At 49.8% G+C, this 11,558-nt stretch overlaps 1 protein-coding gene and 1 pseudogene across 1 annotated transcript; both read left to right on the top strand.

Annotated features, from left to right (window-relative positions):
* Positions 1-2,562: 2,562 nt before the first annotated feature.
* Positions 2,563-3,960, top strand: LOC119275658 (ERI1 exoribonuclease 2-like). The gene has a single exon (XM_037556549.1). The coding sequence runs from the start codon at positions 2,752-2,754 to the stop codon at positions 3,748-3,750; it is 999 nt and encodes a 332-aa protein (XP_037412446.1). The 5' UTR covers positions 2,563-2,751; the 3' UTR covers positions 3,751-3,960.
* Positions 3,961-4,090: 130 nt separating this feature from the next.
* Positions 4,091-11,232, top strand: LOC119275657 (annotated as a pseudogene).
* The last annotated feature ends 326 nt before the right edge of the window (positions 11,233-11,558 follow it).

Here is an 11,558-nt window from a genome sequence, read left to right as displayed (position 1 = left end):
CCATTAAGCCTCACTGAGAACCTCGCCGATGTCACACATCGCATAATCATAGCAATCCATTGAGCATCAAAACCCACTCGGTTCAGAACCTGCTCGAGAAAAATCCATTCGACCCTATCATATGCCTTCATCATGTCGAGTTTAACCGCACACAATGGCTTCTTCCTCTTCCTGTTTAGAATGGCGTGCACGCACTCGTATGCCACAAAAACATTATCCGTAATCAACCTTCCCGGGACAAAGGCACTTTGTTCTTCTGATATCAACAGAGGGAGTAAACCTTTTAGCCTGTTTGCCAACACCTTTGTGGCTATTTTATAGAGCACGTTACATAAGCTAATCGGTCTGAACTAAAAGCCACTCCGGTGAGTTGATTTTTGGAATCATAACTATAACTGTGTCATTAAAGCCCTCCGGCGTGGATGCACCGTTGAGAAACTCCTTCACCGCCTTGCACACATCATCTTTAACCAATGACCAGTGTCTTTAGTAGAAAAGAGCCGGGAGTCCATCTGGGCCAGGTGCCTTCGTCGACCCAATTTGGAATAAGGCTCGCTCAATCTCATCATCGGAAAAGGCTGCCGTCAGCCTTTGATTCATATCCGACGTAACCAAAGAATATTTTGTAACAGTACGTTAGCACCAACCAACCCATCAAAAGTAAACAGCCGTTCATAGAAAGAGGCTGCCAACTCTCTCATATCCTCATCCACCGTGCATCGGGATCCATCCAACAGACGTACGATCATACATAGAAATGCACAATCCGTTCACCAAAAGATCACCAACAGATCTTCAAAAGATTGCCAAAATTCACATAATGCACATAAACGACGGACAAGTTTAAACTACATCTAAAAACTTAAAATTAAAGCGCGGAAGGTGGATCTTCACCACTTCCTCGTTGACCCTTTCCTCTTTTGGTCGACGGCGCAGTTATAGGCGTCGGCGGCTGGTGGAGGATCATCCGAGTGTTCAGATGAGGCGCCGTAGTCGTCGCTGTCATCGGAGGAGGAGTCGAAGAGGACGATGAGCACTTTGAGCCGCCGGACAGCCCCTCTCCTGTTACCGCTTGAGCTTCGCGAGCCGAGCCGCCACTGTCACCTCGCGCTCCTACTGCTCAATGGCAAGCCGGAGCCCCTTGGCGTTCTTCTGGCATAGTCCCGAGCGTCCGCCTCCGCCGTTGTAAGAGACCGACAGGAGACCCAAGCGAGGAAACGCCCGTCCTCATCGGGCTTCGACGACAACATGTGGTTGTGGCGCACCGATTGCTCTGCCGCGTCCCTCTCCCTTGCCTGCTGCCACTCACGGCAAGCGACGCATGCCTCGAATTCCGGCGTGCGCGTCCGGGCCTATGGGTAGGGCACAAGCAGGGGCAGGTGACAGCGTGGGAGTGGCGCGGACTGTGCAACCCTCGCGGAGCTGCATGTGGGTTGAAGGGGCCAACTCTGGCATCCGCGCTGCGCTGGTGGGGAAGATGCGAGGTGGCAGATCCAAAACTGCCCCCAGTGTCCACGTTGGACCTCTCGAGGGCAATGCGGAGGGCCAGCTCCTTGACATCGAGGTCGGAGTCGGAGCGGCTGTCGGCACTCGACATGGTCGTTAGAGTCATTTGAGTGGATCAAAATCGGAGTAAGGCGAGAAGAAGAGACAGAGTGAGAGCGGAGTGAACTGAGTTAGGGTTTTCGGATTGGTGGGTTTATTGGGGACGGAGAGGGGTCGGGTGGACCGGGCTGACGTGGCGGACGCGCGTGGGTCTCCCATATCGGTCCTACATTTGGGCTCAATATGAGGGCTCCGAACAACTTGATGATTTAAGGGCAGTTTGAGACGCCCGAGTAGGTCTTTTTTGACTGGTTAATGACCGGGTCGTTCGCCCAGACATTTAACGCGTGGTTGGGGTGTTCGGCTGTAGATGCTCTCAGGCTCTAGAGTAGAGTAGAAGTAACCCAGTAGTGAGATACATCAAAAAGAAACTCCAACAAAACCAACTTTTTTGGACATTCCAACAAAACCAACTAAACATGAACACGTGAAAGTGGAGAAGAGTCAAACGAGTCTTCTAGCACATCCATTGGTCCTTTTCCCGCTAATCAGAGCAACTCAAACAGGCCGACCCAAATAGACGACACATTTGTCCTTTTTGTCTGTTTGGGTCGCCCGCCCGCTTGGCATCCGTCCTATTTTAGATTTGGGTCGGCAGTGCGCTCAACGCCCCGATCCATTTCATGTCCGCACTGAATTTTTAAAAAAGGCCCGCGGGCATAGATCATGCGGCCAGCCATGTCTCATGCCGGCATCATGCCAGCGCCGGCATACAATACCGGCTTCAAAACATATCACCACACAGTATGTTGACGCATTCGCCAGCGGTCAGCACACATGTCAGCACACAAAAAAAGCCGGAAATGAATCGGCAGGCGAACGACAAACGGAAGCGCGGCCGTTTTGGTCGGTGCGTTATGCCCGGAGTTGCTCTCGCATCCTTTGATTTGTCGATTGGATTAGAAATAGCGCCCCCGCAAAAAAAAAATAGCGCCAACCACGTCAAGAAAAAAAAGCGCGCCAATCCGACAAGTATCGGATTGGATTAGAAATTGTGCCTGCCCCAAGAGGAGAAAACAAATCAGATCTCGATCCCAACTTTCCCCGACCTTCGCTGCCCTAGTTCTCGATTCCCTCTTTCCCCGATCTTCCCCGCCCTAGTTTCCCCGATCTCGATTCTCGGAGTTTGCGCGCACCTCGTCGAACATGGCAGCGATCATGGCGGCGCGCGGGCAGGGGCAGGTGCAAGATTTCGACTTCTTCGTGGTGGTGGACTTCGAGGCGACGTGCGTGAAAGACGCGCGGATCTTTCCGCAGGAAATCATTGAGTTCCCCGCCGTGCTCGTCGACGGCGCCACCGGCCGCATCGAGTCCGCGTTTCGCAGGTACGTTCGTCCAAAACATCACCCTGTGCTGACCCAATTTTGCAGGGAACTCACCGGCATCCGGCAGGAGGACGTCGACGGCGGCGTGGATCTCGGCGAGGCGCTCTGTATGCACGACTCTTGGCTGAAGGCGGCGACGGCGGGGGGAGGCAGCTTGGCCGTTGTGACCTGGGGAGATTGGGATTGCCGCATCATGCTCGAGTCCGAGTGCCGCTTCAAGGGGATCGAGAAGCCCTCCTACTTCGATCGCTGGATCAACCTGAGGGTCCCCTTCCAGGCGGCGCTCGGCGGCGGAGGGCGGGTCACCCTTCAGGAGGCGGTCAGGGCAGCGGGACTGGACTGGGAGGGCCGCCTGCACTGCGGCCTGGACGACGCGCGCAACACGGCGCGGCTTCTTGTTGAGCTGATGCGGCGGGGGGTCAAGATGACCATCACCGGTTCGCTGGCGCCGCCGCTGCCGATCCAGCAGAAGGAGCAGCCCCCGCACCTTCTCACAAGCTCTTGCGGTGGCTCATCTGCGCTGGCGCCGCTGCCGATGATCCAGCAGAAGCAGCAGTCGCCGCAGCTTCGCACAAGCCCTTGCGGTGGCTCATCGGCGCTGGCGCCGCCGCTGATCCAGCAGAAGCAGCAGCCGCCGCAGCCACACATGATAAGCCCCTGCGGCGGCTCCTCTGCGACGTGCTTCTGCTACTGCAGGGTACCGACCAGAGGAGGCGTGGTGTCCGTGCCAGGGCCGATGCAGGGCAAGTGCTTCTTCGGGTGTGGCAACTGGACGCCGGCCATGGGACCCGTGTGCCCCTACTTCGTCTGGACCAACTGAATGAACCACCCATGGCAGGGCACTAGAATCAGTGTAGCTCAGCTGTTAGTGTAAATCGTGCTAGCCATCAGAATCAGAGCTTAGCTCGGCTGGTTCTAGCCAGTCTAGGTGTGAATATGGTCTCTGGAACCAAACGTGGCCAATGGGGCTACTCTTGATGTAATTGGTGTCTGAATTAGTATTATTATCAATAGAAATTCTTTTTAGTTATGTCCCTTCTCCTGATCTCTTCCTCTCTCCGGCACCTTGACGCTCCTCGTAATCGCACCCATTTCTCCGGACACTCACCGTTGATTTAGACAGATCTGCCGCTCATATGTGTGTCCGTAGGATCATTTCGTAATTTATGTTTCCAGAACACGCAGGATGAAGGATGCCTGGATCCCTATTTTGAATATTCTTTTTGTAGACATCACACTAATTTGTTCTTGTTGCGAATGTGAAGCCCATGCTGCCAGAGTAGCTTGAGATGGACGTCTAGCGTTTATGTGCTGCCAAATCAGTCACTGTCTGTATAGAGACTCAATTGCGCTTAAGAAATTCAGTTAGAATCAATAAATCATAAATCATTCTCTGCCCAATGGAAACGCAAAACTATCAAAGTGTTGGCGAGTCTTGCCTTGGATTGTGATGCCTTAAACTACTTGATGTGATAATTGCACGGGATAGTGAGCCTTGGTGTCATGTCAGATACCTTAAGGTGTCATGTAGGGGGCCAAGGTTGTTCATTCATATCCTTAGCACTTGTTCAACTTGCATGCTTTGTTGATATGTCTCGGTTGCAAATTCCATGTCTGAATTCAGCATAACTAAAGAGGCCCTCCTTCAAATCTGTTTGTTTTTCTTGAATGCTTCACAAATAAGAACATGTTAACATTTTAAACATTCTAATATGTATTCTTCAATGTTTTAGGGTTTCAGATCCTTTGTCTGGACAGCTGTCTCATATCAAATGAAGGACATCATGAAGCTGTCACCCTCAACATCACAGTTTTTGGTCTCTGCTGCATTTTTCCCTTGGAGCATAAAACCTATATATGGGTAATGTTACCTTTTATTCGTTGCTTTATATGAAGCTAAGCTTACCAACAAGTTAACCTTGGTTGATGCAAAATAATCATTCTTGTCCTTGGCCTATATCATGAGTGTTACATCTCAGTTTTCAGAATTACGCCTTTTTCAGGCATAAGGTTAGCTATTGTTTGATATTGGCGTCCACCACACCACAAGTTTATTACTGGACTTTTAAGGAGCTATAGATACGTAATAATTATTCCACTAGAGCTAAACGTTTTTTTTTTCAATTTCTGATTAATTACAGATTACCATGAATAGAACCAATCACTAACAATCTGAACATAGCTTGTATTCAAGTTACTTTAATAGAAAACTGATTAACAAGAACAGTTCATTTGTACACATGGGCACATGACAGTAACATGGAAATGCAAAAGGGAACACATGACATAAAGTATTTCCCATATCTGTTGTTCAATACCTTTGTCACTGTAAATTAAGGCATTCAGCGGTTCTAGTACATAGGCCCGTGTGATATCAAACTCATAACCGGATTTCTAGCTAGTGTCCATGATCTATGACTGCCCTAGTACTTCCGTGTCCACAGAGTTGCGCTGCTTTTTGGTAGTGGTGTTGTTATACGCATTAGTATGTTGCATCAAGCCAGTGAGAGTTCGGTTGCAGCCAGCTGTCTGGCAAGGAGGCCAAGGACAAAGGTGCATCGTAGGCCTGTAGCAGAGGATGGTCACGTGTCAGACAAGGATTTGCAGCACCAAGGAAACGGGAGGAAGGAGAGTCTTGTAGGAAAAACTATTGTATTAGCAAGTGTAGGATTAAAGGAGTCAAACCATGCGGAGTTTGTATCGTGCTAGGAAAAGTCAAAAGATCTAAGCATCCACTATATAGATAGAGATGCCATGTATCTATGTTTCAGGAAGAGACAACCAATCTTTTCTCTCCAAAAATAATCTCTCATCCAACTATGTCTACCAATATCTTGCAGCATTGCCATCTGGCTATGTTCAGTACATTAGTTGTCCTGTTGTGGATAAAGGTTCACAACTTGTTGCTGACAGCTGTACAACATCCATATATGCGTTGGTACATGCATTACTGGACATATTCCTGAACGCTCAATAAAAAAATTCCTGGTTTTATTTACTTACCCATATATCAATTGTGCTTGCAGGATTGTGTCGGACTGTATTCCATTTAAGCAGAGGAAGCGTGTACCCTATTTGATCATTTCTAGTGGTCTTTCTCTATTTCCATGGCTTATCATTGGGCTATCAGAATATTTGAGGAGCTCAAGCAATCTTTTTATGCTAATGTTGATTGTACAGAACTTGGGATCTGCCATGGCAGATGTTGTTATAGATGCAATGATTGCAGAGGCAGTTCGATCAGCAGGGTGAGTAATTTTGTGCATATTGTCTCACCTTGTATAGCAAGTACTCCAATACAATGCTTTGAAACCTGAATTATTCTCTTTTCAGGCCAGAATTTGCTGGTGATCTCCAGTCATTATCTTGGTCATCAATGGCTGTAGGGGGGATATTTGGGAGCTTATTGGGAGGATACACATTGTCCAATCTCCCAATAAATGCTATTTATATTATGTTCTCTGCTCTTCCACTGTTCCAACTAGTTACATGTGTTTTCCTTAAGGAATCTCCAAAAGGATTTGAAAGCATGACAGATAACGCCGCACATGATGGTCAGAATATTGATAGTGCTTTTGCTGGACAAGGCTCAGGTGAATCTTTTAAATATGAGGGCACTAGGAAGCGAAAGGGTGCTCGTAAAAAGTGCAAAAGGAGATCATTATTCAAACGATCTGAAGCTCATGAGAAGCACAATAAATCAGTTGATTTATACTCATCTCTGAAATCAGCCTTAGTCAGTTTATGCACTGCTTTTAAGCAGCCAGCAATTTTGCAGTAATTAACCCTGCAATTTCATTTTCTCTGATGTTTGCCTCTTTCACTGAAGAGCCTAACCGGTAACTTCCTTTTTTCTTTTCTCTAGACCTATGGCATGGTTTTTCATTTCAAATGCAGCAGTTCCAAATATCTCAACAGTTATGTTCTATTACAAACGGAGGTTCTACATCTGGAGGCATCCTTCCTAGGGACTGCACGTGTGATTGGGTGGTTCAGTCTAATGCTTGGCACATATATCTACAACCGCTACTTAAAGCATAAAAAACTCAGGAATATTCTTATGTAAGTCATTTTTTTTTCAAGCTGTTTATCTTCTGCAAATGTCAAAACACTATCTATATTAGTGCCATAGCTTGTTTAAAGGAAGTTGAAATATTATGTATATATGCTTAATGTACTAACTGAAACTTTCTATAAACTTTTATGTAAGTTGGCTGTCCATGATTTGAATGAGTTGCACTAAATTTTCATCTTGGTATTTTTGGTATAAGCCATTTCTTGATCACCTTTTGGCCTGTGTTCTAGTGAGTGTGTTATGACCGGCATATTAGGGGCTTAGCCCAGTGGGTTGTGGCCCAAGTTATCTTATCATTATTAGGGGCTTAGCCCAATTATCTTATCGTTATTAGGATCGTTTGCTTAGGAGTCAAGTAAACCTCTCTATATAAGGAGAGGAGATGTATCAGTCTAATCTAGCAAGAAGCAATCATTATTTGCTCGGCTCCCCGAAGGGAGTCGGGAGACCTAACCCTAGCCGCCTCTTGCGCTGCCGTCGCCTCTTCTTCATCGCGCCACGGCGCCCCGCCGCCGGCAGCAGCGATCGCACCTCCGTCAACCCTCCCCCTTCGCGTACAACCTACGCCCTAGACCCGGTAGGGTCCCAGCTCCTACCAATTTGGTATTAGGTAGCTCGGTTCCGATCATGTCTGCACCACCACCCAACCCGCCGCTGCCCGTCACCACCGCGCCGTTGCCTCTTTCCACCGCGCCGCTGGCTCTCCCCACCGCCGGCGCCTCCACCGGCCAGACACCGCCGCCCTCCACCGCGCCGCCCGTCACCATCTACTCGCCGACGGAGATGACCGGGGTCCTCAACGACCCCGTCACCGCCATCCAGGGCATACGCCTCTACCTGGCTGGGCCTTACGGGCAGCCAGCCGCCCTGCCCTGGTATGCGGCCACCACGGCGTCGATCGGGCCTCTACACCACCACTGGCCCGGTCAGCCGCCAGTGGCCGTCGCCCCCCACTGGCCGCAGAGGCCGGCTCCGGCGATCGCCGCGCCGCCGACGCCTCCCGGGTCCGGGCAGCCGCAGGCCCCACCACCGCTCGCTGCCGCGCCTCAATGGCCATAGTGGCCGGCCCTGGCCCTCGCTGCGCCCCTGACGCCTCCCGGGTCTAGGCAGCCGCAGCCCCAGCTGCCGGCCCCACCGCCGCCCGCTGCTGCGCCTCAATGGCCACAGTGGCCGGCCCCTGCGTCCCCCACGCCACCCGGGTCCGTACCGCCGCAGCTGCCGGCCCCGCCCCCGCCCAGCACGAGGCCCGGGTCACCCACGCAGGGAGGCGTACTGATCCAGCAAGTGCGCTTCCCGCCGTCACCGTCCCCAATACCGGCATGTCTGACCGGATCATCACCGCCACCCGTCTACACGTCGACTGGAGACCCGCAGGCACCCACTCTACAGTTCGGCGATCCCTCCGGCTCGGCGGGGCACTCCACGGGTCGCGGCCATGCTGACCGGGTGCCCCAATCCTCGCTGCTTCGCACCTCCGAGCCAGTCGGCCACGGCGCTCCGACTCAGACACCGCCGCGGTTTGCCAAACTGGACTTCGCCACTTAACTGGCTCAACCAGTGCGAGCAGTTCTTTCGCGGGCAGCGCATCCTCGCCTCGGAGCGTACCTGGCTTGCCTCTTACCACCTCCGCGGCGCGGCATAGACCTGGTACTACGCCCTCGAGCAGGACGAGGGAAGCATGCCCCCTTGGGAGCGCTTCCGCGAGCTCTGCCTCCTAAGTTTTGGGCCACCGATCCGCGGGAGCCTCCTGGCAGAGCTAGGCCGCCTTCCCTTCACCTCCAAGGTTCAGGACTTCGCCGGCCGTTTCCAGGCCCTGGCATGCCACGCGTCGGGCGTGACGGCGCAGCAGTGGGCCGACCTCTTTGTCGGTGGACTTCCGGATCACATCCGCATGGACGTGGAGCTTCGGGGACCCCAGGATCTCCAGACGGCCATGTACTACGCCCGCGCGTTTGAGCGCCGCGCGGTGGCCATCTAGCAGGAATCACCGTCCCGGGCCGCTGGGTCGCTACCCTGGCCGGATCTTCCCACGCAGGGTCGGCCTGCTCAAGCTTCCGCGGCACCCCTCGCCGCGACCGCGGCGTGCCCGGTCCGCCGGCTCACCTCGGCCGAGCTACTCGAGCGTCGCCGCCAAGGGTTGTGCTTCAACTGCGATGAGCCCTACACGCCCGACCATGTCTGCCCACGACTCTTCTACCTCGAGGCTGCAGACTACATTTCGGAGGACGCCGTCGCCGCCGACCTGGCCGCCCCAGCTGTCGCGAAGGTGTTTGACGCTGGTTGATCACCTCGAGGAGTTCAGAAAGCGCTTCCCCACCTTACAGCTCGAGGACAAGCTGTTTGTGCAGGCGGGGAGAAGTGTTATGACCGGCATATTAGGGGCTTAGCCCAATGGGTTGTTGGCCCAAGTTATCTTATCATTATTAGGGGCTTAGCCCAATTATCTTATCGATATTAGGATCATTTGCTTAGGAGTCAAGTAAACCTCTCTATATAAGGAGAGGAGATGTATCAGTCTAATCAAGCAAGAAGCAACCATTATTTGCTCGGCTTCCTGAAGGGAGCCGGGAGACCTAACCCTAGCCGCCTCTTGCGCCGCCGCCGCCTCTTCTTCATCGCGCCACGGTGCCCCGCCGCCGGCAGCCACGATCGCACCTCCGTCAACCCTCCCCCTTCGCGTACAACCTACGCCCTAGACCCGGTAGGGTCCCAGCTCCTACCAGAGTGTATGCTCCTTTATTAATGTTTTTAAAAATTGACATAATTCTTGGGGCTTAATTGGCTACAATGCAAATCTATTCACTTTTTTAAAGTTATTAGGTACTTACATGTGCCACCTTTAATAACTGCTGTCCTTATTTTACAGGTTTGCACATGTTGGCCTTGTGATAATTACTGTATTGGACATTTTACTGGTGTCAAGATTACATATTCAGTATGGAATAGCAGACAAATACATGGTGCTGTGGGGCTCTGCTTTGGCCGATGCAATCAACCAATTCAAGTATATCCTCTAGCTGTCATTTCTTTCATACTCCTATGAACTATTCCCTCCATCCCATAATATAAGATCATTTTACAAGCTAACATAGCTTGCAAAATGATCTTATATTATGGGACGGAGGGAGTAGATTGCAAACCATAAACTGAGTGATCTGCTTGACCTGTAGTTTAGAGAACCAGTTGAGATGCGTTTCTGTTATACATGCTAAGTTGCTGCCCAGAGTTACTGATACTTCATTGACTAATCTTGTATTTAGAAGATTTTAGTGTTGTGGTAACTCATTAGGCACCAACTTAAACTTATTTATTTCAACTAAATCTAGACAGATACTCCAGGCATACTCTTATTTTATTTCCCTTTATTTGGGCGAGTGTCAATCAAGTGGCGCTCATGAATGCTTCTTGAGCTCATGGTTCAGTGTGACCTGTCTGTCATTAATTGCTTTAGATCACTGTATGTTCGTTTACGCAAGGGAGGAAATTCTTCACTTTTTTACCCTGTATGATAATTGACATTGGCTTGTAGGTTCATACTGTTCTCTTAATCAAAATTGCAAAAGAGCAACCGAAAAAATGAAGAAATTGTTCAATCTATCCAGTATGAATCCATTATTGCACTCATGGCTGAAGATCAGACATCTTATGTACACATCAACACAATAGCGTTTCTAACTTTATTATTTACATTTGGTAGGATGATGCCGTTCCTAATCCTCTCAGGACAGCTTTGCCCGCCTGGAATCGAGGGCACACTGTTTGCTCTTTTCATGTCCATTAACAACCTCAGTTCGACATTAGGTTCATTCCTTGGAGCTGCATTGACGTCAGCTTTGAACATCTCGTCGGTACAGTTTGACAATCTGGCGCTCGGCCTAGCTGTTCGGCTGATGGGAACTCTCTTACCTATCAGATTTTTGTTTCTGATTCCAAGGGACGTTACGGGACTAACATCATAGGAGATGGGTTACAGACCTGATCATCATTTTTTTTGGACTGGTCTGGTCTGTATTCCCTAGTCTTACTCATACATGCATATAGAGAAAGCAAATTGAGGCCAGCAGGAAGGTAGCTCAGTTTTGTTGAAATATGTATACATGCATATACTTGAATGAGAGGAAGAGTGCAATAGCTGACATTACAAAGCGTTAAGCAATGGCAAAACTGTGTAGCAAATGTACTTGCAAGAACATGTGTTACATGGAAAGTGTTATTGTTTATGATTTAGCTTTTGATGTATACATCTGTCTGTCTATCTACCTACATTACCTATCTATCTATTTATCTCTTTCTCTATCTCTGTCTAATATTAAAATCTCTACCTTTAGCACTGTGATCTAGTATGTTTATACTGTCAAATTGAGCAGTGAATTGACGTATATACTTGTTATGCTTGCGAGTGTATATTAACTGATTGCGCTAGAAATACGAATAAATTGCAATTGAAAAATTGAGTATATTACCAAAAATTCACATCAAATAGTATGTTGCTGAAATTTGTTTTGATTGTACAACATCTACATATGGGAGGCAATCTCATCATCTCGATGCAA

The sequence above is a fragment of the Triticum dicoccoides genome, chromosome 3B, assembly GCF_002162155.2.
Source record: "Triticum dicoccoides isolate Atlit2015 ecotype Zavitan chromosome 3B, WEW_v2.0, whole genome shotgun sequence".
Classification (NCBI taxonomy): domain Eukaryota; kingdom Viridiplantae; phylum Streptophyta; class Magnoliopsida; order Poales; family Poaceae; genus Triticum; species Triticum dicoccoides.
Note: the sequence above shows the minus strand (reverse complement) of the source record. Positions and strands in the feature narration are given on the sequence as shown.